Here is a 27,075-nt window from a genome sequence, read left to right as displayed (position 1 = left end):
GGGGCGGCCAGGGGTGGGCTGTGGGCCTCGGGGGCTGCCTGGCGGAGCGGGGCGGCGTGGCCGCAGCGTCACTCACAGTCTATTTAGCGGCCACTGCCACGCCGGGCCGCCGCGCTGGTGGACAAAGGCGACACGGCGGACACGAGAGCTCGAGGACGAGCACAAGTCCGTGGCCACGCTGCCACCTCGAAGGCACAGAGGCCCTCGGTGATGTCGTTGCGGCTGCTCCGCTGATATTGCCCCGCGCAACAGGCGTTGCCTCTCTCTCCGAGCAGTGCTTAGGCGTTGCTTGTTCGGGCCCCCGTGCGCCTACCGACGGACGGGTAGGCAGCCCAGCCGACACGGGAGCAGCAAGGGTTGCGCGGCTGCGGCGCCGCGCACGGTCTTCAGTGGGCCTGACAGTAGGCCTGTCCCCGTGGTTATGGTGGCTGAGAGGTTTTGTGCGAATGCTGAATCTGGCCCCTGATGGGCTGCGGTCCTGGACTTGGGTGTCCCTAAGCTCGAACCGTACACCGAACCAATCCTCGCCAATCACACAAACTAGTGCCCCAGCTTTTACGCTGACTTCTGAAAAGGTAATGGTGAGAATAAAGGAGGTATTGCAGATGAAAAAAATTAGACATGTTTACTTCTGTATGACTTCTTTATTTGATATATTTTTATCTTCATCATATATTCATTTCAGCACACACGCACACATAAATGTTGGCAGATGCTCGACACATACTCTACCCCCCCTACCCCTCCCTGCCCATGCATTGCACACAACCACTCACACAAATACAGACATACACAAACATTTGACTTTCTCTTTTAGTCTATTTCACTCTCTCTCGAAGCGCACACACACTTTTAACAATAATGATCACAATTCAGAGTGCGGGTCACAGTTGATATCACTCGTGTTCGACACACAGGTATGTACATATACACAAGCCTGGTCCTGGGTCACCGTGGTGCGGCCGAACCGATCCACCCCACGTACCCCAACCCCACAGCCAAAAATCAGTAAGCATCAAGCAAAAATAAGAATACAATAATAATAATAGTAATAATAATAATAATTAAAAAAATCAACAAAAGAAAAAACCATGAGGCCAATCTTATTGGTCTTTTAACAGTGTCTAAAAAAAATGTCACTTCTTGGGCACACACTGAGTCAAGCTTCCAAATTTACATTAACAGATTCCTCGTAAATTTCGACGCTTGGCACAGACAGACACCGCTCGAAGGAGAGCTTAGCAAGCGCAGGAGTGGACCGAGTCCTGGAGTGTCCTGGAGCCTGGAGGGTCCTGGAGGGTCCTGGGCGAGTCCTGGACGAGCAGGCGAGGAGGGGAGCAGGCCGCAGACTGTCGCAGCGATCACGTCCCCTTGCGTGGAGGAGGCGGCGGCGGGGCGCCCGTCGACACCCCTGCCGCGGGAGCCGGGCTCAGGACATGACTGTTAGTCGATATCTTGCGCTCTTTTATTGGAATGTTCTCGTAAATTGTCCTGGGAATTTCATCTGGAGGCCTGGAAAAGGATGCAAAACACGAAAGGGTTAGAAATGATACACCAGAGAGCCTAAAAAAAAAATTTGATTTATAAGGCAAAGGAAAACTCCAGAAGGGAAAGAAGGGAATGCAGCAAACATCTCAAGTACAACACTTTTTAGGACAAGGGAATGTAAATAGTTGGAAGATTGTTGCAGTTACAAGACGAGGATAGTTAAGTTGGAGATGAATAGCAAGGAAAGGGCACTGAATGACACAACCACCATTGACAACATGAATGCTGAAGAGAAGAAAGAAATATTGAAATCAAACCACAACACCAGTCAAACCAAATCTGTGGCTTGAGACGCAACATTCGTGATCAAAGGCACAGCAATGATGTTGATAGACAAAGTGAGTGACTATCATCAATGAGGGAAATAGCAGGACAGGGAGACGAGAGAGCAGATAGCAGAGCAGGATCGCATTGTGAAACATTAAACGCCAATGGATAAAACATTGCAAAGGCAAAGAAACAAGTCAGTCTTCACTCTTTTGTTAAGAAAAATTAAGTCAGCATTAATCGACTGAAACTTGAGGATCCAAGTCGAGTACAATATGCAGAGAGGAGAGGGAATCGAGCAGGCTCTCTCAGAACCGAGAGCTAAAGGGCACAGAGTTAAAGGACAAAGACCAAAAGGGGACTGAGCAAATCCGTTGGAACTCACTCGCTCGCTCCCTGTCCGGGGGACGGAACGGTGAGTGGCCTGGGCTCTGGGCTCGCCTGCCAGCCTGCCAGAGCCAGCGACTGCCTGCGACTGCATCTGCGACTGCCTGCGCCCTGCGCGTCGTCTCCCGTCTCCCTGCTCGCATCGCGGCATCGCGGCATCGCGCTTGCATGCTCGCGATCTCGCTCGCATCCCGCTTGCATCACAGCTTGACCAACTTCAACTACACCCACGACAAGAGCCGGCGCACGCGCACCACCTTGGGTGGGGATACGGCAACAGGCACGGCGCCATACCTGGGCAGATGTGCGTCACTGCTCGCCGGCATGCCGCCGACATGACCGCCACCGTGGCCGCCGTGGCCGGCGTGGTGGCCGGCGCGCTCAGAGCTCGCCGAGCTCGACACGCTGCGGAGGAGTGTGCCGCTCGACACCCCCACGACGCTGCCGCCCGAGGCCAGCGAGGCCAAGGAGGCTGCCGTGGCCGTGGCGGTGGCGCCGGGGATGGACGTGGTGGAGCGGGACAGGCTGGCGTCGGACAGCGTGCTCGCCAGCGTGGTGGCGTTCTGCGAGGCGGGCGTCACCACCTCGCTGGAGTAGCGGATGTTGGTGTACTCGCGGCCCAGCTGCAGACTTTTCTGTAACGGCGACAGGCAAGGCAGGCCGTCAGTCGGAGCCGTTTCGTCGCTCTGTCTCTCTCGCACCCATGGGGCGTCCCCGAGAGATGGAACGACGAAAACGACGGCTCCAGCTAGTGGGGACCTACTGACCTGTTCGGCTTGTTTTCTATGTGATGCTGTCTCAATATGGTGCTGCACTGCAAGATACACGAATTTGTACTGTGCTTCTGTCTGAACCATTCCGGACCTCTGAGATCGTACCATCTGAATCGTTCTCTGAATGTCTATTTCACAGTCTAAACCTGGAGTGGAAGAGATGCAATATTTAATTACAAACTGGGTCGACACTAACACAAAAGGGATTTGAATTGTGTGTGCTCTTACCTAATCTCTTAATTTGATCGAGGATCATGTCAATAACAATAAATGTGCCAGTCCTTCCAATGCCTGCGCTGCAATGCACCAAGACTGGGCCAGCACCAACAATGGACTCTTGTCTGGCATTTACATCATGAAGGAAATTCAGCACACAGCCGGGGTCCGCGGGGACACCATGGTCAGGCCAGGCCTGTCAAAATAATAAAAGAAGTGTGTTTGGTCAAATAAAATTCATAAGTGAGACAGCAAATAATGAACAATAATTACCTGGAAATGGTAGTGATAAACTTTCCGTTCTTCATCAGAACCTTCCATTGACACAGAAAATTCCCTCAGTGTGTAATCTGCAGTTTTTGACTCTAATATATTTTTAACTTTAGTTTTTTTGTATTCTTTTGACTGCCCTTCCTCAGGCCAGTACCTTGCACATTTGTTCTGGGAAAGAGAAAAACATAAGTAGACAATATGCAGGCAAAACAAGTGTAAACCAAAAAGAAAATGGATATTTTAATGCTAGGCTTACCTTTCCTCTTTCAACTTCTTTTGTCGTCATAACAATAACTCGAGTATTTTCTTGCCATACCATGTGCCAAAAATCGCCCATGGTACTAGGTAAACAACCTTGAGTAGCAATATAATGTTTCGGTGGTCCATTTGGCAATGTTTCTTCTTCAGGCTAAGTAGACAACAAAATCAATAAAAAAAATGTTTCTCTATCTTTTTTCAAAACCAAATTTTATGTCTTTAACTTACTTTAATGTAATTGGCATTAACATATTCAGCTCCAGGTTCATTGGGGTCAATATTTTTTAGCTTTACTCTTGTGTGGTCAACTATAAAAAAGAAGAAGAAATTTGTATGAGCAAAATTAAATGAAGTAAAACATTCATTGTGAAAATATGTATCTAGGTCTTACAAGGAAGAATGTTTTTGTAGCGGTTTTTGTTCCTATTTTCTGCCTTTTGACCTTCTTTCCGTGAAAATAAGTGGCGGCACTCCTGCTGTTGTAATGACTCGAACTCCTCCCAAAAGCCAGCTTTCCCCATGGAGAGTCCATTCTCTTTCTAAAAATTAAAGTAAGACAGAGTTAGTCACCATGCCAACACTTCGAAATACATTGAAATACTCAAGAAAAATAACATACCTGTAGCTCTTTTACTCTGCTATCGATACCAGAAGCATTGATGCGAGTGGCGTTGAATGGCTGCTTGAGATGAACAACTGTACCACTTGTCTCCACCATAGGATTCTTTTTGTAGTATTCAATTAATTCACTTAAGCTGTCAAACTTCATGCCACCCCCCACATCATAAAATCTCTCCTGAAATAAAAGAGAACAACCCCACATTAAACAACATCCGACGCAGCAATGGACACAGTCGCAACGAACGATGGATAGATGGATAGCAAAAACTCACATGACACCGAATCATGACATGAGTCACTTTGTCGTCAGTTCGCACGGACAAGACGTAATCTCCAGGTTTGCTTTGACTCTCCCTGACCAGAAAACTGCCGTTCTTGCCCTTGTCCAAGATCAACTTCTCTGCATCCTTGCCCGAGAGATGTCCGTGGAACCACCTAAACAAACAAAAGAAAGAGAAACCACATTAAATAGTACATAGCCACATGTTGATGTCAAAATTTCCTGGGAGTTGTTAAAATAGTTGTTACAAGTGTTAAACAGCCTAATCCCATTTCATTCACAAGAAAATGCAGAAATTGTTACAGTCCCCCACTCCCCCCGCGTTTTGCTCTGCACGCTTACGAGCAGTTGGCACCCAGCAGACAGACTGATTCAGAGAGTCATTTTCGTCGCTCCGTCTCTAATCAGGATGCTCCATGAGTGCGAGAGAGACAGAGACGACTCTGGGAATGAGTCTGCTGGCCGCATCTCAGGATGCATCCCAGGATGCAGCGAGTGCAACAGCAACTGCCGGGCATGGGCAGCGAGCAGCAAGGCAGCGAGGACCTTGGCCGGCCCCGGCCCGGCGTGCCTTGCCTCTCTGTGTCCGGCGGCGCCGCGGCCACGCCGCCCCGCACAGTGCACCGCCCCAGCCCGCAGCTCCCAGCCCGCGGTCCGCACTGCGCAGCGCTGCGTCGCGACTCGCGAGCCAAACGAGTGCGGCACAAAGCCAGGCCTGGTCGTTACGCTCTCTTGCATCACGGCCTGCTTGGCGCGGAGCGGAGAGCGGCCGTCAGCCTCGCCGCCCGGTCCACATCGCCGGGGTCCCGCAGACTGATTCCGATCCGAGAGTCGTTTTCGTCGCCCTGTCTCCCTCGCACCCACAGGGGACGCCCCGAGAGTGTGAGAGGGACGGAGCGACGAAAACGACTCTCGGCATCAGTCTGCAGGCCGCCCGTCCAGGCCGCCCGCGTCCAGTCGGGCGGGGCACTACTGCAGACTGAGAGTCGTTTTCGTCGCTCTGTCTCTCTCGCACCTACACGGTACACCTCATGGGTGCGAGAGAGACAGAGCGACGAAAACGACTCTCGGAATCAGTCTATACTGCAGCACAGCGCTAGGCGGGGCCAGGCAGGAAGTGCAGTCACGTGGCGCGGCACGGCGGCACGGCGGCACGGCGGCTCCACACCACAGGGCCTTCCCTGCGTCGCCACCGTCCCGGCCCGTCACGTCCACTTCCGCGCCTCCCTTCCCCGGCCCCTGCCGGCCCGTCACACCGACGCGATGCCTGTCTGTTTTGATGCTGGCAGTGACCGCCAACGCCACCGCCGCGCCACCGCTGGACAAGGATGGACGATGGACGGGGACGGACTGGAACAGGAGCGACGAAGATAAACGGCGCTAAAAATAGCATAACGCCACGATGGCGGCTTTGACGTCACGGCGCGACGCTGGAGCGACGCTGGAGCGCACACACGTCCACGTCCATCGACATCCATTATGCGCTTCCGGAGAGCGCGGAGCGCGGCGGACTCCGGAGCCACGCAGAAAAAGGGGGAAGTCCCTCCGCCACCGCGTCGGCCGAGCAGTCTCTCTCTCGCACCCTCCAGGACCGTCCTGGACGCCCCACGAGTGCGACAGAGACGGAGACGCGTCCGCTGCGTCCGCGGAGCGAGGAAAGCACTGCTGCGGTGGGCCGTACCCACAACCAGCGGTCAACAGGTGCCGCCGACCGATTCCGAGAGTCGCTCTCGTCGCTCCGTCCCTCTCGCGCCCGTGAGGGACGCTCCACGAGTGCGAGACAGACAGAGCGACGGAAACCACTTTCTGAATCAGTGCGCAGGCATGCCCAAGAGCACGTCGAGGCAAACTGAGTGGGCAAGCACCCGAACCGTCTCCAGGTGCCTCGCCTGTTTTCGCAAATTAGTCGGACGGGTAAGGCCCCAGCCAGCCCCGCTGACGACAACACGGCACGGTCGCCATTGCAGCAGGAGGTGCCAATTGCCGTGCTGAAGGTGCTGGCGACGCCCCGGCCCCACAGCACGGCAGGCCTCGGCGTCACTTCGACGGGGCGCCCGTCCGTCCCGCGCACAGTGGGCCGGAAGAGCGGTGGAGGCGGACAAAACTCTAGACGCGTTTTGAGCTCCAGAGTCGCTAACTGGGACTCGAACCGAACGTGTGACCCCACCAATGGATTCCTCGTTCGGAGAGCAATCCATGGGTGGGGTCACACGTTCGGTTCGAGTCCCATTTAGCGACTCTGGAGCTCAAAACGCGTCTAGAGTTTTGTCCGCCTCCACCGGTCTTCTGGCCCACTGTGCCGTGCCCCTCACATGCAGGACGTACACACAGCAGCCGCCGCCGCAGCAGCAGCGATCGAAGATAAACAAGAAGTGTCCGTCACTTCAGGAGGCGTCAGCCAAAGCGCCGGCGGGTCAGAGCCCATAACGCCGGGGGGCGACGCGCGTTGCCGCCTTGCCGCGCAGCCATTCCACAGCAGCGGCACGTAGTACTTGGCGTCGCGGCCGCCACCGTGGTGCACCAAGGCCAGGCGACGCCGCGCCGCGCCACGCCGAGGCGAAGGAGGCCGCGCCGAGCCACGTGATTTTCGGCGACTTTGCCGAACGTCAACATTACCATAAACAGCCGCCAAGTGTTTACCGACTTCTTTTTTCCCGCCCGTTTTATTCTTCTTTTTGTGCGCCGCGGTGCCGCGGTACGTCGCGCCGCGCATTGCGGCATTGTCATTGCGGCCCATCAGTAGCGGCGGTGGCCTCACCGGGTGGGTGGGGGCCCAGCAGACTGAGAGTCGTTTTCGTCGCTCTGTCTCTCTCGCACTCAAGGGGCGTCCCGTGCAGGTGCGAGAGAGACGGAGCGACGAAACCGCTCTCGGAATCAGTCTGCAGCAAGACGGCCCGGGTGGGCACAATGGCGAGTCCGCCGTCTCCTCCGCGCGGCGCATCCTCGGCGACGAGCACACCGTCAGCAGCGTGCGGCGGACCCATTCCGGAGGGAATTTTCGTCGCTCTGTCTCTCTCGCACCTGTGCAGGACGCCATATGAGAGCGAGAGAGACAGAGCGACTCGGGGGAATCAGTCTGCTGCACTGCCACAAGGCGGCCAGCACCGCGCGAGGACGCGAAGCCGCGGAGCCCTCGAAGAAGGTGGGGCCGGCCCAACCAGGACGCGTCCTCATCGCCGTCCAGCCCCGCCAGCCCGTGCGCGGTCACGTATCGTCACGTCCGTGTCCACAGCGCGGTGCTCACATTAGCGCCAGCGCGCCAGCGGACCCACTCCCAGAGTCGTTCTCGTCGCGCTGTCTCTCTCGCAGCCACAGGGGCCGCCCTGCGAGTGCGACAGAGACAGACAGCGCGCCGAAAACGCCTCTCGGAATCAGCCTGCAGCGCGATGCCGTGCTTGTTTACGCGCCGCGACGCGACCACGGCGGGGCGGCAGGCGGGGCGCGGGGCGCGCCGACGTGAGGACGTCCTGTTGGGCATGAGGATGTCGCGGCCGGACGGACCGCCGGGCCCTGGCCGCCCTGGCCGCGCCACGCGTCGGGCGTCACGTGGCGGCCGTGCTGCACACGTGGGCGAGGACGGCGAGCGCGGCGAGGGCACGTAGGCCGAGAAAACAGACACAGACGCCCGGGCCGTCAGGCCGTCAGCGCGCTGGCCGCGCATATTGATTCGCCAAAACAATCTCGCCGCGCCCCGCGTGCGCCCCGCGTGCGTGCAGGCCGATTGCCCTGCCTCTCTCGCACTCGTGGGGCGTGCCGGAAGGGAGCGACAGAGGCAGAGACAGTGCTCCGTGTGCTGGCGGAGCCGATCGAGTGCGTCGGGCTGCACTGCGGCGTCGCGTGCCGCCTTCCAGAGTAGCAGTGCCGCCGCGCACCGATTCCGAGAGTCGTTTTCGTCGCCCTGTCTCTCTCGCACTCATTCAAGGGGCGCCCCGAATAACCGCGAGAGAGACAGGGCGACGAAAACGACTCTCGGAATCAGCCTGCAGTGCAGGTCGCAGGACACGCGGGCAAGAGGGAAGGCCCTCGACAGGACAGCCGCGCCGTCCAGCGGGAGGCAGAGGAGGGGGTGGCGGAGGAGGAGAGGAAATGCGGAAGAGAAGGCGGCACTGCCGAGACAGCCATGTGGTCTCCGCGTCCCCGCGCCGCGCGGACACACCCACCTCGGGCGCGCCACGCCGCGCCACGCCGCGACCAGCCGCGACCCCATAACCAGGCGCCGTCGCCACTCCGCGCCACTCCGCGGTGGTGGCCGCCGCGGCGACAGGAACTACTAGGCATTTTACGAGCCTCTCGCAAAGCGATTCAAATGGAGCCACGACGCCGGGAGACCGAGGCGGAAGGAACCCGCCGACACACTCACAGAAACCTCATACTCTGACCGACTCGGCGGACAACTTTTGGACAAACACACACAAAAGATACTAATATTTTTCGCAGGCCAGAGATAGAGATGACAGCAGGGGGCGCTCTCATCCTATTTTCCAGCCGTGGTTCGCCACTGCCACTGGTGTGAGTGTGTGAGTGAGTCAGTCAGTGAGTGTGAGTGTGTGTGCGTGTGTGCACAGGGGGCAGGGGCCGGGTAAGGCCACGCCACTGCGCCGGCCAAAAACGAACACGGATGTCAACGGCCGAACATTACGCGGACTGTACTGCGCGGCCACGGCCCGGCCTGGCCATGCAGCACGACACCAAGCACGACGGGCTGGAGCTGGGGGCCCGCGGCTCGGCCGACGCGGCCGGCACGACCCCGTCGTCTGCCCATGCCCAGCGTCCAGGTGGTCGGGTCCAAGCGGTCCAGGCACTCGGTCCAGGACGCGGCCCAGGCTTGGCCCAGGCTTGGCCCAGGCTTGGCCCAGGCCTCGTTGACGGGAAATTGGCCTCGTGTCTTTCGGGGGGTCCGCCCTGTCCGCCCACGCCGCACCGCGCCCCGGCCAAACTAGTTCGTGCCGCCGTGCCGCCGCCACCCAGCGCGGGCTGGCCGATTCTTCCACTGTCTCTCTCCCTGCGGGCCATCCCCGTGAGTGCGAGAGAGACAGGGCGACGAAGGCACTGCTCGGGATCAGCCGGCCGGCGTGGGCACGCAGTGGGCACGCACGCACAGGCCGCTTGATTGACAGACGTAATGGAAGCGAAGCGATCAGATCCGGAGCGGAGAGCACCGCGGCCCAGCAGCCACTCTCGCCCCGTGAGTGCGAGAGGGACAGAGCGACGAAGGCAGAGCTCGGAATCGGTCCGCAGAGGAACGCCAGGAACGCCGCGGGAACGCCCAGCCAGCGCGGCCGGGCGGGGCCATCGGCCATCGGCCATCGGCGTCGGCGCGTCCCCGTGCCGCCTTGCCGTGCCGTGGCGTGGCGTGCCTTCCGCGCCGCGGCTGGAGCCTCCAGCCGCCCCGCCCCGCCCCGCCGCAGCACCAGAGAAACTAAGGCAGTGGTGGCCGAGGCAGGAAAACGCGTCTATATAAGGCGCAACGGCGAGGTGGTGGCGGCTGCAGGGAGTGGGAGAGGGAGAGGCAGCCGTCCGCGCCGCACTCGGCCGCTCCGCGGGCTCCGCGAGATGCAGTGACCTTGACACCGACAGATAAGTCGGCCGTCCATAATCTTCGGGAGTATCGCAAGCGCACCGGTCGCAGCGCTAAGCACCTTGTCGGCGCGCTAGATAAAGGCCTGCACAAGCCTGGTGGCCCTGCGGCCTGGCGACAGGGCGAGGCTCGGGGCGGGCTTGGGGCCGGCCAGCACCTCCCCGACGACGCCATTTCCACAGCACCCCAAGTCGAGCCATGAAAAAGGCGACTCATTTCGTTGCGAAGCGCTCCCGCCGCCCTATTCCGAAGGATCGCGTCTTTCTCTCTCGCACCGCTCCGAGACGCTCCACGAGTGCGAGAGAGACAGAGCGACGAAACGAATCAGTCCGCACTGCAGCAGGCCTAACCAGCCTAACCTTTCTGGCCGGACCGCTGCTGCCGTTGCTCGTGCCGGCGCCCCCGTCCAGGTTCGGCCCAGTGGGCCAGAAGACCGGTGGAGGCGGCCAAAACTCTAGACGCGTTTTGAGCTCCAGCGTCGCCAAATGGGACTCGAATCGAACGCGTGACCCCACCAAAGGATCGCTCTCCGAACGCGGAATCCGTTAGTGGGGTCACACGTTCGGTTCGAGCCCTGATTAGCGACTCTGGAGCTCAAAACTCGTCTGGAGTTTTGGCCGCCTCCACCAGTCTTCTGGCCCACTGTGCGGCCCGTCCGGCCGTCCTGGCGCCGCCCGCCGGCCTTGGTCCTGCTCGGCCAGGCTCTGCGGCAGGCCGAGGCGGCTCTGGCGCGGCGCGCGGCTCGGCCAGCAGCGCTGCAGACCCTCGCCGGGTGAACGACTCCATGTGTCCATGTCATACCATACCGGCCGGCGAGGCAGGCGACTCAGGGCTGCCGGGCTGCCTGCCTGCCAGCCGGCCGACGATTGCATCGCCGTCGCGGGGAACGCGCGCATAAAACCATCAGTTTAAATGTTAATTGTTGATTAGTTAAAGAAAAATACGGTAGGAGATAAGGAAAACAGCGTCCAGGTCGCCGCAACGGGATCCTTGAATCCTGTAGGTTCCGCCGCGCCACGCATCGCCACCGTCAGCGGGAATTTTGAAGTTAGGCCTATTTTCAGGCGGTATGTGTCAGTCTCAATTGGCCAAACTTCCAGGCGGCTGTCTAGTGCCAAAAGGAGGAGGAGGGAGGGTCATGAAACCCCTGACCCCTCTTCCCCACGCCACTGCGACTGCACCCACGGGGGCTCCAGGAGCGCCATCAATGGGCCTGCACTGCGGCGACGGCGGCCCGCATGAATCAGACTGAATCACGACGGCGACCACGTCTCGCTGACACACTCCGGGCGACGCGGCGGCCAGCCATTCCGCGAACACGCGAGCACGCCGCGCCGGATTCCCACGCCTCCGCGACCATCCCATCCCAGGAGAAGCGGCACTGCGCGGCACTGCGCGGCACGCGGTGCGAGTACGCAATCCTCTGGGCAGGCCGCCGCTAGCCGCCGCATGCATTGGCCATGCAGGCACACCGTGATGCGCACGCACGCCGCAGAAGCAGAATCGCCATAGCCGAGCCCCGACCCGATCGCATCTTTCGCGGAAAAAGTCACGGGCACCATGTCGTCGTCGGGGTATGCGGCGGCGGTGCCGTGCTGCAGACTGATTCCTCTGTCTCCCTCGCACTCATACGGCGCCCCGCGTGGGTGCGAGAAGGACGGAGAGACTCTCGGAATCGGCCTATTGAGCCGTGCCGTGGCCGGCCCCTTCCAGCCACTCGCGAGGCTGGCCGAGGCTATGCAAAGTTGGCGGCACGTCAAACCACTCCGGCTTTCGGCCGCTTGCCGCTTTCGGCATGCCCGGCCTGGAGGCCCGGCCTAGAGGCCCGGCCTGCCGGTGTCACGCCACTGCAAGCTGGAGTGACGCAACACGCCGACCGACGGCAGGCGCAGGCCGACGGCCGCACAATTCGTAAGCCTCTCGCAACGGCGGCGTGTCGTGTGGCCCGCCCCTCGGCCCTGCTTCCTGTCTTGGCGAAAACGCGCCCGGGCCGGGAGTCGAACCCACGCCACAGGTACCTCTACGTACGGCGGGAGTTGGGCGTCGCTCGTCCACCACCTCGGCGTCCGCCGCCTCCGCAGCGAGAGGGCGCGCCACCGCAGGCGCACCTTGTCCCACAGGGCCTCCATCGACATGGCGGCGGCCCGGCGCGCTGTCCACTGCCGCCACGCCGGCCGCGTCGCCGCCGCGGCCCATCGTCTGCGCTGGCACACTGACTCAGACGCACGCCGGGCGCGCCTCGTCCGCTAGGAGGAAGACGCGCTGCAGCCGATAAGGCGCCCCGTCGCCTCGCAGCGATTCGACGCCCTGTCTCCCTCGCACCCTTACGGTGGGCCACGCGAGTGCGACAGAGAGCGACTCGCTGGCCTGACTCACGCAGACAGGGGCGGACCCGGGCGGGGCGCGATAGAGGCCTTGGGGCGCGGCTGCGCGGCACAGCACCTGGCCGTCGTGGTCGTCGCGGTGCCCATCCTGGAGCCGCATGCACACACAGCAGCCCGGCGCGCCGCTCCGCTCCACGGCGGCGGCGTCAACAAACAGCCTAATAGCCGCACTTGACTTTACGGTGCGGTGGCCGGTGGCAGTGTGGCGGCAGCACTGGAGGTGCGGACCGCCGCCACACCGCCACACATGACGCATGCGATGCCAGTGGAAAACTTTGGCGACGTACCCGTCCGAGCCGTCCTCGGACCGTCCCCGGACCGTCCCCGGCGGGGGCGGAGCACTCACTCGGCGGAGCAGGCCCGCGGCGCGCGGAGTCACACACTCGGGGCGAGGTATCGCAAGCAACCCCGGGAAACCCGCGACGACGATCGAACCAACTGAACCATCCAACCCGGCTCGATTCGTCACCGTTTCCGGGCGGAAGCGGCAGACGACGGCCACGACGGCCACCCCGCCACGCCGCGCCTCGCCCCCCTGCCGTGCGCGTGGGCGTCGCACACGCACGCACAGTGCCGCGTCACCTCACCAGTCACGAGAAGAAAGGGGAGTCGGGCCGCGTCATTTGTTCTGCACACACGCGCACACACACACACAGCAAAAAAAAGGCGAATGCAGACAATGAAGTTCCCCGCGTCATCAGACACTCCAGCGCACTCTAGTTTCGAACGCCACTCCCCCTCCCCTTTACGTGTTTGTTTTCCAGTGGCGCAGCCAGCCGGACTGCAGACGGGGCGTGGCGGCCGCGTGGCGGCACGACGTTCGCAGGAAACTAGGTGACAGTCGCCTCTCCCCCTTCCTCTTTTTCCGCCGACAAACTTTCCGTGGCGCTGTCTGCGCCCCCTGACCCGGCACGGCACCTAACCCGCCACCCACTTGTCCGTCCGAATACCCCCCCCCCCCCCCCTCCACGCAGTAAAACGCAAACCGACTGCACCTCTACGGTGTGCACACACACACAAGCCAAATTTAATGAACGGCCGTCCGCGAGCTTGCCGGCTTGGCGCGTGCGGCGCGTGCTCCACATTAAAATTGCCGACTCGCTCTGCAAAGCGCAAAGCCTGGCAAAGCCCACGCCGCTTAACGGTCGATTCGAGGCAACGCGCGGCAACGCCACTGCCAATGCCGGTGCCCTGGGCGGCTTGGGCGGCCTGGGCGGCCGGGCCTCGGAGCGGGCCGATTGAGACATTGCTGCGGTGTTCCGATTCGAGCCGACTCTCGCACAATAACGTCGCCACGTCGCGCGCGGGCGACATCGAGGAGGAGGAGGCGGAATCGGAAAGTCAGTACCGGGGAAAAGTACAGTCCAGTCAAAACAATAACAATCCAGAGGATGGAAAGCAAACGTCGAACGCACGTCGCCAACAAGGCCGCCGACGTCACCGGAGACACGACACGCCTCCGCGTAACTCGCGCGCCGCGAGTCGCGAATCGCTCCACTTTTTCAGCGCCTCTTCTTTCGACACTGACGTCGCGACTCGCCGCGTCGCGGAGGCTGCAGGACAACGGATGACACCTCGCCGGCCAGGACGGCCGGGACGCACACTGGAAGAGTGACGTCACGCGCCGAGGGGGCGTGTCACGCGCGCCGCGTCCCGCCGTGTCCTGCCGTGACGCACAGAGCCGCAGTGCCCGTCCCCTCGCACCCTCCGGGGCGCACCGGGAGTGCGAGAGAGACGGAGACCTGCAGCGGGCCGCCGTCGTCTGGGCCCCGTCAATAGGCGGCCCAAACACCCACAGAGCCCCGTGCGGGGCACCGTGCACGCCAACACGCACGCCCCGGCCGGCGGTCCGGCCACGCGACGTCTCGCCTACGACACGACACAACACACGCAGCAGGCCTACTTGACCTGCCGGGAGATGACAAAGAGAAAGGTGAGAAAGCCTCTGCCGAGAAAAACGAGAAGAAAGATCATTTTCCCGCACCAAGCGGCCGGCCGGGCAGCGGCAACACACGAGATGCACCGCGCGGCCCACCGCGCTTCCCCGAAAGACCGCAGCCCAGCGCTAGGCCGTGCTAGGCCGTGCTGGGGTACACTACTCTGCACCTCGCCGATCAGATCACGGCCGCGGATCGTTGCCATGGAGACGCAGCCCGCGGCGCTCGGCCGGCCAAGCCGGCCAAAGCCAGCAGACTGATTCCGAGAGTCGTTTTCGACGCTCCGTCTCTCTTTCACCTGTACGGGGCACCCCGTTAGTGCGAGAGAGACAGAGCGACGAAAAACGACTCTCGGAATCAGTGTGCCGAGCAGCGCGGGGCGCGGCGGAGCGCTCGGGGGCTCCACTCCACGGACCGCCAAGGCTTGGCCGGCTTGGCCGGCTTGGCCAAGCACACCAAGCGAGCAGCAGACCGATTCCGAGCACTGCTCTCATCGCTCTGTCCCTCTCGCACTCATGGGGCGTCGCGTGGGGGAGCGAGAGAGACAGCGTCAGAGGCACTGCTCGGAATCAGCCCGCAGGCCGACAAGGCGGTGGTCTAGGCCAGGCGCCCACGCCGCAAAAAATGGTAGCGCGTGGAATCGATATGACTTGAGAGCAAAAGTAGCGAGGGGAGGGGGAGGGGGACCGCCCCTGAGCCAAACACGTGGGGCCGGAGGGACAGCAGCAGACGCCAAGCAGACGCGCGGCGCACAGCAGCCCGATGTCGGCCAGTGCGCCACGACGGCGGCGACACGCGAGACAAGGTAAACAGAAACCAAGTGGCTCCAGTCACCGCACCGCGGCCAGCTTCCAGACGTTCGAGATCTTCGAGGTTCGTGCGCAGTCCAGTCCGGTTCGCGGAAAGCGAGCTAGTTGCCGCCAGGACGGGAGGAGAGGCCCGCGGTAATGAGTGGTCATCTAATTGGGCGGGGCGGGGCGGGGGGGCCGCCCCAGGACCGAAACATTCCACCGGCCGACATTTGGCTCGTCATGCAGCAGCCGGCCCACTGATTTTCCGCACACCGCCGTCGCCGCCCCGTCTCTTTCTCGCGACTCGTGCGGGACGCCCCACACCAGGTGCAAGAGAGAGACAGACGCTGTCCGGGATAGGCCAAGCCGTCGTAGACTCGAGCGAGGACAATTAATAAACAATGCCGGTTAACGAGCAAATCGACCGCGAGCATGCAGCGATCGTATGCCGGACTTCTGGACCGCGTCCAGACGGCCTGCCGGCCTGCCTGTGGCTTCGGCTTCGGCCTTTAGCTCGCCGGCGGGGCGACGCGAACACGCGACGCGAGTCAGAGCGTCACCAGCACCGAGCGCGGCAGCAGCGCGACCCGTTCCAGGAAGCACCCGTTGCACCTCGTGCCAAATGGACGATGCCCGGGAAGCGGGCGAAGCGGGCCCCCACCCCGCACACCTGTCTTCTATGCTAATGCGCGGCACTCTCCCGGGGGACAGACAGACAGACAGACAGACACAGACACACACACACACAGACACACAGACACACACACACACACACACACACACACACACACACACACACACACACACACACACACCGGGAAATGGGTCCGGCAAACGGCGACGCGGCCACGCGCGCTACGCGGCGCTACGCGGCGCTACGCTACGACACTCACTTGAAGAACGTGAGGACCTTGCCCAGGTCCCTGAAGGCCTCCCTGGCCGTGCCGAGGGCCGTGCCGAGGACAATCCTGGCGCTGGGCAGGGCGAGGCCGTGGTGCAGGCCGTGGAGGCCGTACGCCAGGCCGTGCGCGAGGCCCTGCAGGCCCTGCAGGCTGCGCCGCCTCCTACCGCGCCCCTTCCCCCGCCCGCCGGCGCGCCCCTCGTCCGGAGACATCGCGGACTTGTCAGTGGTGCGGCGGCATGCTGCCAGGCATGCTGCCAAGCGGAGAGCAAGCCAGGCGTCAAGCAGGCGCGTCAAGCAAAGCCTGCCTACCCTCAGACGGAGAGCGCGACGGCCTCGACGACGGCCTCGGCGACGGGACGACGCGGTGCAGCAGACGACGCGGCGGCAGACGGCAGCGCGACCAGACGGCGGCAGACGACGCGGCACCGAGCGCTGACCAGACACGACTGGGGCTGGGGAGCGGCCCGGCGTGCGGCGCGCGCCGCGCCGTGGGGGCCGCCTTGCCCGCCCAGCCCGCCTCGCTGGACGCGGCTCCAACCTGGCTGGGGTCTGGGGGCCCCGCGGAGGGGCGCGGGGGGAGCCCCCCCCTCCCCGAGCCGCCAATTAATCGCAACCGAGTCGCGCCACCCACTCGCGAGGGGGTCTTAAATGGATTCGCACTCGTCCACCGCGCCGCGGACCAGAACGCTGCGCACATCGTCTTCGCCGTCTTCGCCCACGCCCGGCCGGCCGATGAGTCCCGAGACACGCAGAACGCGTCGCCAGGACTGGCGCCCGCGGCCTCGGCCCCTGTCACCAGGCAAACCCGCAGGACACGCGTGTGCGCACGTTGCCTACCGCCACGGCGGCCTAGGCGCCTGTCACTCACCGGGTAGGCAAACCCGCAGGACACGCGTGTGCGCACGTTGCCTACCGCCACGGCGCCTCGACCCTGAGGCGTGGCGCGTCGCGTGCGAGAGAGACAGAGCGACGAAAACGGCTCTCGGAATCAGTGTGCTGCGCTTTGAGCCCTGCGGTGCAGCGACACCCCCACCACCGTGCGCCTGGCTGGAGCTGGACAAGCTGGACCCACAAGGGGGAGGGGGCGTCTCCTTCGCATTCCTCCAGTGACGTCAAACGTGCGTCAGAGCGGCGTGCCCCTCCGGCCTGCCGCCACCCCCTTCCAGCGCACCCTCTTCCAGGCTTGCCCCGGCCAGGCTTGCCCGGGCTTGGCTTCCGCTCCGCGCCGTCCTTCGAGTGAGCGCCGCGCCGCCGCGCCATGACATGACTCCATATCCCCCTGGCAGGCACTCTGCAGCTCCTCGGGTACATCCAGCGAACGCGCGCACACACACACAAACACACACGCGCGCGGACGGACGCACACAGACGCACAAACACAGACACACACACACGCGCGCGACGGCATACTATGCGCCACGCGACAGCCGGAAGACCTTGGGGCGCTCACTGGGCACTGCCTGCCCTGGCAGCGCATCGCCACGCATCGCCTGGCGTTGGTTGGCAGGGCCCGCGTCGGCCTGCCTCTGCCTCGGTCGCGTTCGCGTTTGTTTTCTTTCTCTCCTTCCTCGGAACTGCGGCCGCGGATCGCAGCGAATCGCAGCGAATCGCCGCCAAGTGCCGCGAATAACGGAAGGAGCGCTCATCAGCCTACTTAGGCGACGGCACGGACGGCACGAGCAAGGCGGCGTGCATACGATAAACAAAGGAGCGGCGGCGGCGCATATCTTGACGCCATCTGCGCACGTGCGCCGCGTGCGCGTACCAGCGCACACGACCACACTCACGTGCCCTCACACACACACACACTCGCACACAGACGCGGGCGGTCCTTCGCCGTGCCCTACATTGAGCGGATGCGCAGCGGGCCGCGCATCAAAGCGAAGCCGAGCGAGGCGCAGTGCGGCGCACGGACGTACACCGCGGCGGTCCAAGGGCGTCCCGCTCCGCTAATCAGAGCGATGTGCGTGTGTGTTGGTGTGAGCGTGTGTGGTTCGGCACGTGGCGCGGCACACACACACACACACACAAACAAGGCCTAGTGCGCAGCGCGGCAGGGAGGCGGCGCGGCCAGCAGCCAGTGGCAGTAGCGTAGGCGGACCAGGACCTGCCAGCAGACTGATTCCGAGAGTTCGTCATTTTCGTCGCTCTGCCTCTCTCGCCCTCACGGGGCGTCCCGTACAGGATCGAGAGAGACACTCGGGCCAGACTGGCTGGCTGGCCCGGGGGCGACGATGAGGGAAAGCGGACTGGGGGTGGCGGGGTCGCTGCGACGGCGACGCGTCGCGGCGGTGTCGAGAGTCTCGGGGAGCGGAAGTAACGAAATTGGTGCGGAGGGCTGGCCGTCAGCCAAGCGGACCTCCAGGCCGCCCGGCCCCGCGCCGCTCGTCCCCGGGGGACAGGCAGGCAAGGCAGGCCGCCGCCCCGTCATACAGAGAAATCACGCACAGGGCAGCCGCGGGGAAAACGACGAGCGAGGAGGGTGGGCTGCCACTGCAACGCCCTGCAACGCCCCCGGCGCCGTTAGCTTACAACGGTGTCGGCGATGCGCGAACCGCAGACTGAATCCGAGAGCCGTTTTCGTCGCTCTGCCTCTCTCGCTCTCATGGGGCGTCCCGTGCGGGTGCGAGAGAGACAGAGCGACGAAAGCGACTCTCGGAATCAGCCTGCAGCAAGGCGTTGAGGCAAGGCGCGGTACTGAACCACCACGGCCGGCAGGGCGGCCGAGCGTGATGGCGGTAGGCCTGGGCGATTATTGGTTGTAATCGTAATCGGCCGATGAATAAAATAATCGCGATTGGTGTCGATTAGCAGTTCGGTAGTCGGTAATCGAAAACGTACACGATTAATCGAAAATCAACGATTAATCGGGGGAAACCGATTATTTGGAAATTGACAAACAAAGGTTAGGTACTATTGTGTACTATTGTGTTAGGTTAGGTTAGGTACTATTGGTACTATTGTGTTAGGTACTATAGGTACTATTGTATGGTACTATCGTACTATTGTGAAAATAGCATGCAATAAGAGGATAGGAAGACCGTTGGCGCAACCTCGAGTGTCTGAGACAGGTTTTTGGTGCCTTAACTGAAAACTTTTCAAGACTTTTCCGCTCAGAATTTGAACAGGTGATGGATAGAATATCCGATAATGAGACGATTAATCGATAATCGATCATCGTTATATAATCGGTCAATCCTTCGATTACCGAACCACTAATCGGGGGTTTGAAATAATCGGACGATTAACAAAATAATCGCGATTATTTTCGATTATTCGATTAATCGCCCAGGCCTAGATGGCGGTCATCATCGCGGTGCGCAGCGCAGCGCGGGGGCGTCGTCGCGGGCCTCGCGACGGAGAAGCACACTGGTGTGTTTCCGACCGGGGGACCGGCGCGGACCGGGGTCAATGGGACGAAGCGCGGGGCGGCGGGGCATCGCGTAACATCGCCGCCCGCCGCCCCCACCCCCGCACTGCCCCGGAACGAGGAAAAAACCCAGACGGAAACTTCAACGCGCGGGGTATCGCCGCGCGGGGAATGCTAGCATTCGCGCGCAGTGCAGCACAGTGCACTCTACACGGCGTATCGATGGAAAAAGAGCTGACCCCGTCGCTACCCCGTGCCCTCGGGGTCCCCATTGAGCGGGGCAGCGCGTCGCCACGAGAAAGGTACCTTTTCCCTGCACCCGCCACTCAAGTTCAAGTTAGAAGTTCCAACTGAGCTCACATCCGCGCACTGCCAACGCCTAGTCGTCTCTCCGGAAAAAGCGGCACCCGGAGATCCACCAAGTCAATGTCACTTACCGTTCCGTGGTGGGGTCGGCCGAGTTGAGGGGGTACTTGAGCTCGATCACGTCGCCGTTCTTCTCGCGCAGGTGGTTCTCCATGTGGTACTGGACGAGCTCGGACAGGGTGGCGAACTTCTCGCCGCCGTACAGGTCGTAGAAGTCGCCCGTGTTCTGGATCTTGATGTGCGTCACGTCGCCGTTCCGCCTGCAGGCAGTCGGGCAGACAGTCAGGCGGGCAGACACTCGCAAATAGGGTAACTCGAGACAAAGCGGCAGGGGGACCGCAGCGAGGCGCGGCGAGCATAGAGGCGAGCGGGAAATTCGAGCCCGCCACGCTCTCGCTGCTCTGTCTCTCTCGCACTCGTGGGGCGTGCCGCAAGGGTGCGAGGGAGACAGAGCGGCCTGCAGCACCGCCAGCGGCGCCAGCGGGTCAAGCCAGCCAAGTCCGCAACTAGGTCAACCCGAGTCATGGCCTTGGCCGACGCTATCACCGCCGAAAGACAAACACAAAAACAAATCAAACAAACGGAGCGAAGCGCCAAATTCAAAAAATCAGCCAGACCTGACGGAGAGCGTGAAGTCCCCCGCCGTGGAGCGGCTCGGCCTCGCCAGGAACGAGCCGTCGCGGCCGCGCTCCATGAGCAGCACCTCGGCGTCCACGCCGCTGATGTTGGGGTGGAACCATCTGCAACAACAACAAGCTCGCCGTCAAGCAGACTGAAAGTCGTTTTCGTCGCGCTGTCTCTCTCGCACCTGGACGAGACGCCTCGTGAGTGCGAGAGAGACAGAGCGACGAAAAAGAATCAGTCTGCTGGCAAAGTCGCCCGCGGAAACGCCCCAGTGGCGGGGACACTGTAAGTGGAAGGCAACCCGAGAACCGCGAGCGGGGCGGAGCGGGGCGGGTATTACCTGTGGGGACATTTAAAGGCAACAACGGCAGCGATGTTCGGCGTACTTTCCGAAAGGCGAAGTTACTACACTGTTTTGCCCAGGGTGGGCCGGGCCGGGCCGGCAGGCGGGCCGCTCGTTCGACGACCCCACGGCAAGACGCGGCGCATGCAGGGGAGTGTGGGCCGCGGGGGGCGGGGCGGGCCGGGCCGGGCTTGGCGAGTGATGGACGCGACAGCGAAATGAGGGGAGGATGACGACGACCGAAAGGCACTGAGAGGACGCAAAGGTAAAGGACCCCGCGGACCACATCGCCTCCGCCACGCCGCCGATTGATTCCGCGAGTCCATTTCGCCGCTCCGTCTCTCTCGCTCCCCATGAGTGCGAGAGAGACAGAGCGACGAAAACGACTCGCGGAATCTGTCTGGAGCACGCAGGTGTCACGGGGCGGGCACGGCAGGGCGCGGCGCGGAGCCGCGTGGGTGGACAAGGCACGCCACAGGCACGCCAAGGTCTCGGTCAAGACGCACAGCCCATCCCGGCTCGCGGCGCCCGGCCCCGCCCGGCCCCGCCCGGACCACCTGATTCCGAAGGATCGCCGCGTCGCTCTGTCTCTGTCGCACTCATGGGGCGTGCGGATCGAGAGAGACGGAGCGACGAAACGATCCTCCGGGATCGGTGTGCAGACGGAGACGATGATACAAAGGGGCACGCCCCGGCTTCCACTCGGCGCGGACGGCCCGTCGGCCTGCCCGTCGGCCCGACGGCGACGTCCCACTCCTTCACCAACACCCGGGGGCTGGACCAGGGGGTGGCAACGGCCGAGGCGGCGCGTGAAACGATGCTCCCCGCTCGGGCCGGCGAGCGACGAGCGGCCGACCGCTGTGCTTGGTGTCACTAAAATCAACATAACTTCATCAAAACTTCATCAAATTGAAAAACCCAGGTCATTTTCAGCATCTACACAAAATTTCCTATTTGTATGTAGTCATGGTTTACAGTTTTAGACCCGTTCAAAATGTTAAATCTCAATTTATAATCAAATTTACCGGCAATTTTAGCCAATTCAATATTTTGCAACGACGATAAAAGTTATTTCCGTTCGTTTTAGGTCCATACATGCAGCGAGCCGATTGTTGGCCTCCACTTCCCCTATTGCGTAAGCATACTGGAATGCCGATACGACATCTGTGACGGTCACGGTGGCCCATAATGTAATTTGCAAAATTAGACCAAAAGCAGTTAAACTGACTTTGGGAATATTTTTCGTAGCTCTTTCGCACTTGTTTATCGTTCTGCAATAGCCTATACCACGCAGAATTTAATTCTCTATCGCCCTGTGGTAACGGTTTTTCAAACGGACGTTTCAGTTTTCACATTTCGAATTAGTTTTAAAACACTGCAAACTAACCCTAAAAGTACACGTATTTGGTAAAGCTTCACTTGAAGAAACTAGGTGTCGTATCGCAAATCTGACTTCACCACGTTGTAGAGCGGACAATTCTACATGCCCCCGTCAAGTTTTATCACAATAGGTTGATTAGTTTGATGACAGCATTCAATTTTCGGCAACTATGACGACATAACCGCCGCAGCGATTTCTCATACTTGGGCTGCGTGACCCGACTCGTCGCCAAGCCCAAGCGTCGTCTGCCTTTTGAAATATCTTTGAAGCATTCAAACCAATCAACCGATTGTGATGAAACTTGACGGGGGCATGTAGAATTGTCCGCTCTACAACGTGGTGAAGTCAGATTTGCGATACGACACCTAGTTTCTTCAAGTGAAGCTTTACCAAATACGTGTACTTTTAGGGTTAGTTTGCAGTGTTTTAAAACTAATTCGAAATGTGAAAACTGAAACGTCCGTTTGAAAAACCGTTACCACAGGGCGATAGAGAATTAAATTCTGCGTGGTATAGGCTATTGCAGAACGATAAACAAGTGCGAAAGAGCTACGAAAAATATTCCCAAAGTCAGTCTAACTGCTTTTGGTCTAATTTTGCAAATTACATTATGGGCCACCGTGACCGTCACAGATGTCGTATCGGCATTCCAGTATGCTTACGCAATAGGGGAAGTGGAGGCCAACAATCGGCTCGCTGCATGTATGGACCTAAAACGAACGGAAATAACTTTTTTCGTCGTTGCAAAATATTGAATTGGCTAAAATTGCCGGTAAATTTGATTATAAATTGAGATTTAACATTTTGAACGGGTCTAAAACTGTAAACCATGACTACATACAAATAGGAAATTTTGTGTAGATGCTGAAAATGACCTGGGTTTTTCAATTTGATGAAGTTTTGATGAGGTTATGTTGATTTTGGTGACACCGTGCACAGTGGTCGGCCGCGCGTCGCTCGCCGGCCCGAGCGGGGAGCATCGTTTCACGCGCCGCCTAGGCCGTTGCCACCCCCTGGCTGGACGCACGGCTGGACCAAACCGGCTGGCACGAGCCGCCAGGGGTCACCTCGTCTCGCAGTCACCGCGCCGCCGACGTATCGACGGCTGTGTGTGTGTGTGTGTGTAGTTGGGAGGTATGGAGGGGGAGTACAGTGGGCCGCCGCGGCATACCGTCCATCATTTCGCTCGCGCCATTTGTTCTTCCATTTATCACTCTGTGTGTGTGTGTGTGTGAGTGTGTGTGTGTGCGAGGCGACCGCAGAGTCGCGCCTCCGCGTCCAGGTCTTCCCCTTCCCCCTTCTCCGCCTCGACCAGATTTCCGTCGCGTCAATTTAGCGCGACTCGCGGTCGTGTCGTCCGCGGACCGCGGCGTACACTTGCGTTGGGCTGCGCTGGGCTGGGCCACAGCCAGACGGGCGGAAACCCAATCAGAGGCCCTAGCCGGCTTGGGCGGGCTTGGCCGCTTGCAATCCACTCCGCCCGACTGGGTCAACGGCCCTACCGCACATCATGCGCCCCGTGTGGCCGCCCAATGGCCCGGATGGCGCACGGCGCGGCGTGGCGGCGCGTGGCGGCGGGCTGGCACCGTGGCCCACCGTGGCCTCCGGAGCAAAACAACAGCCGCCCACGCCCTCCTGGTCCCTGCCCTCGCCACCACGTCGCCGTCATCGAGCTCCGGAAGAAATTGCGTCTCGGCCAAACGCCGCCCTGCGGCCTACAATTCGGCACATCTCAAAACTTATTATTTTTTCAAGTTTTCATTTTTGTAAGAAACTGACGAGGCAATCTTTGGAGCACTAGAAGGAGGCATAGTTGCTGGTTCCACTTCCTTCCTTTACGTATATCGTCGGGAATGCGACAAGACGCCTGAGAGGGAAGGCAAGAGAATGGCATCGAAGCATATGTGGGCAGCGCAAACGGATTACCGCGAAGTGAATGTCTAATGTTTTCGACGCAGAATGCAGACGAGGACGCGAGTGGAGTGGACGCAGTGCGTCGGACGGCCGCGCCGTTTCCGCAGAATGCAGCAGAATGGCGCGCCAGGTCGCCGGCAGTGCCGCCGATTCGTTATTCGTTCGACTGGAGCGGAAACAGCTCATCCCAAGGGCGACTACATCCGCTCCCCCCCCTCCCCCTCTCTGCCTGTCCGTTTTCCCGAGTTCAGGTCGACGACTGAACCCGCCCGACTCCATAACAGGCCTTCAAACCAAAGGTTCTTTCTTTTGCCGAGGCGCCCTCAGCGCGTAATTTCTTCACGATGGAATGCCGCGACCGCCGCGACGTCGCGTCGTGTTCCAAGGCGCCAGTTGGGTGGCCTACCCGCCGGGCGGCGCGCGGACGGCGGTACGGCAGCGCGGCCGACCGGTCCTCGCCTCGCCCCGCATCCCCACATTGCCCGTTCGTATTTTTGGACGGCAAGAAGGGTCGGGTCGGGTCCTGCCAGAGGCGGCCTAGGCGGCCCCAGGGGGTCCTGCCTGTCGGGGTTCGCCGCCTGCCGCCCGTTTCCCGCTTCGGCAGAAGGCCAGCCAAAGGCCAGCCAAAGGCCAGCAAGGTCGACCGAGGATTGAGGCGCGGTCCGGCTGACCAGAAAGGCCCCACCAAAACGTGCTCGATTCCACCTTGGTCCACATTCACGTGAGGGATGAATGCACGCAGCCCCTCCTGGGCAGGCGTGGATAAAGGAAGGGGGATTTTGCCCCCCCCCCTTTTCTCCGCACCGAGATAGGTAGGCATAAGGGCGTACTTTGCCCCTGATAGTAGGCAAAAATGCCCCCTCCGTGGACCGCTTCTGGATCCGCCTCTGCCCCTGGGCCGCATGCTGTTGTCTGCTAACATTTTGATTTATGTAAGAGAGAGATACAGGGAACCACTCACCCTCGAGCCCGTCGTCCTGTCGAACAGCCATACATGCTGGGTCCTGAAAATAAATGTTGAACAACTGTTTATTGACAGAAATGACAGTTTGGTTCAGTGGCTCAGTTTCTTATTACAAACTTCAATTCGATTACTGAATTTAAATTCATAACTGCCCATAGCCTGGCATAACAAGTTACCTTCAGGACTGTTCTGAGAAAGGTCTTGGATCTTGTTGTCCTCCCTCCCGCTCTCGAGGTGAGCCCTGCAAAAGACAAAATACACCATAGTGGCTACAATGAAGTCAAACCAGTCCAACACTAGACCTCATGCAGAACATTAATCAAAAAGATGTTAAAGATAAACACTACAACAATACACTAAAAGACTGTGATTACAAGTGAACATGCGATGTGTACAACAAGATTAATATTTTAGAAATATAACAGAAATCTAAACTTTTGATTCATGAAGAAAATAGTTTTTAATCAGATCCCAACTAATCTAAAGAAAACAAAGAAAATAATCATAAATGTAAAAAAAAAGTCCGAACCAGTCCTATTTCCAGCAGTTCCTCAAGATAAAGTGCTCGATCAACAATATCAGCCACAACCCTACCACGAGAAAAAACAAACTTTCTATTAAATACTACAAACAATTTGGGGACAACCATCCTAATTACCTTTACTTTGCCAAGGTACTCAATGGGAATATCAGGAACACTTCCTGAAAATCACGAACACAGCTTTCACCCGTTTTTACAACACAGTAGAAAACATAACCTGGTTCATACAATTTCTTGGAAACAGAAAAGCTGTAATTGAAAAGCTGCTGTGTTGGATTTCAATTAGCTGCCATTCAACTTCACACAATTGGTCACAGGAAACTCCAATGAGATTCCTGTTAGAGGCTGAGTTTGGTGGCAGAGTCATGGATTTTGAACTAAACAAATGGGAAAAGGGGGAGTTTGGGGACGGTCGGAACCAACATTCGTCGCTTCGTAACCTTCAAATCAAATTCGTGATGCGAAAGAATCACAGACGACAATACCTCTCCACAGAAGATGGTGCGCACAAGTTACGTTTACAAACGAAAAGTATTAAATTTTAACAAGACAACCATATGAAGGAAACACGAAAAGATGGACAACGAGCGCACTAGGGCTAGACACGTCTCACTTTAGAGAAAGTCGAGGCGTGGAATCCCATATTTTACTGAAAATTAACTGACCTCTTGTCAAGAAGTCCGTGGAGAATCTTCCGAATCATTCAAGCGGATGTTGATTGAAAATTCATAAAAAGACATCTCGTGACCGAACGCGAGCACAAGCCTAGTTGCCATCCATTTTCCCTTTGCTTTGCCAACACGCAGGGACAGACACACCACAAACCACGGGCGTCTGCTAGCTACCTGCCCTACCTCAACTTTTCCGAGAGTCGCGGCCACAACAAAGTCGGATTAAGCTTAAGCGAGAGAAGTGACGCGGGTAAAATCAAACAGAGTACCAGCGCCCTGAAAATTTTACCAGAAAATCAATAAAGGGTAGTTCTAATTTTTTTTGGGAGAGTTTTTGGGAAATGTGACATAAATGTGACAGACGGAGACGGAATACCGCATTCAGCGGCGTGTATCATGCAGGATATGCTGTGGAAACAGCATCGGTAAGAAGTTTCGTTCGAGAATTTTAGAATGAGTTAGGTAAGTGTAACGTTATTTCACAGGACGATACTTTCAACATTTAAAACGGGAATGAGATCTCTGAAATTTTCATACAGCTGTTGCGGGGTTCCAACGTGAGTTTGTCATACTCCGGCCACACAAACCTAACTGTACTAAGTTGGTTTACCAAAACAGTCGTTATTTCGTGTAGATCGAAGAATCGTACTCTTTTTAATATTATTTTATTAAGTTAATTTATTT

The 27,075-nt window shown here is 59.4% G+C and overlaps 1 protein-coding gene across 8 annotated transcripts; it reads right to left on the bottom strand.

Moving 5' to 3' along the window:
* Window positions 1-624: 624 nt before the first annotated feature.
* On the bottom strand, window positions 625-26,824 carry LOC117653956 (tyrosine-protein phosphatase non-receptor type 11). Of its 8 annotated transcripts, none has more exons than XM_034400019.1 (16): window positions 26,386-26,821; window positions 25,838-25,881; window positions 25,356-25,420; window positions 25,177-25,219; window positions 20,571-20,693; window positions 20,025-20,213; window positions 4,616-4,778; window positions 4,342-4,518; window positions 4,114-4,261; window positions 3,951-4,030; window positions 3,721-3,873; window positions 3,465-3,632; window positions 3,204-3,387; window positions 2,970-3,121; window positions 2,497-2,837; window positions 1,362-1,512 (listed from the first exon to the last, which is right to left on the bottom strand). In XM_034400019.1, the coding sequence occupies exons 4-16, from the start codon at window positions 25,209-25,211 to the stop codon at window positions 1,362-1,364; spliced, it is 2,064 nt and encodes a 687-aa protein (XP_034255910.1). In that variant the 5' UTR covers window positions 25,212-25,219; window positions 25,356-25,420; window positions 25,838-25,881; window positions 26,386-26,821. The 8 variants fall into 8 exon arrangements, 7 of the variants coding, with proteins under 7 accessions (XP_034255909.1, XP_034255910.1, XP_034255911.1 ...); XM_034400020.1 differs by lacking the exon at window positions 25,838-25,881 and adding an exon at window positions 25,709-25,769; XM_034400021.1 differs by having other exon boundaries at window positions 26,575-26,821.
* Window positions 26,825-27,075: the final 251 nt, after the last annotated feature.

This window comes from Thrips palmi, unplaced genomic scaffold (assembly GCF_012932325.1).
Source record: "Thrips palmi isolate BJ-2018 unplaced genomic scaffold, TpBJ-2018v1 HiC_scaffold_8, whole genome shotgun sequence".
NCBI lineage: Eukaryota > Metazoa > Arthropoda > Insecta > Thysanoptera > Thripidae > Thrips > Thrips palmi.
The sequence above is the reverse complement of the archived record's forward strand: the minus strand, read 5'-3'. Positions and strand labels throughout refer to the sequence as shown.

What these genes read in the sequence shown, in the direction of transcription:
- LOC117653956 (XM_034400018.1), bottom strand. Translation starts at nt 26,423, where the DNA reads ATGATTCGGAAGATTCTCCACGGACTTCTTGACAAGAG. An exon ending in GCAGAGTAAAAGAGCTACAG is followed by an intron (nt 4,262 to 4,341) that starts GTATGTTATTTT and finishes TTTAATTTTTAG; the next exon opens with AAAGAGAATGGACTCTCCAT. An exon ending in CTACAAAAACATTCTTCCTT is followed by an intron (nt 4,031 to 4,113) that starts GTAAGACCTAGA and finishes TCTTTTTTATAG; the next exon opens with TTGACCACACAAGAGTAAAG.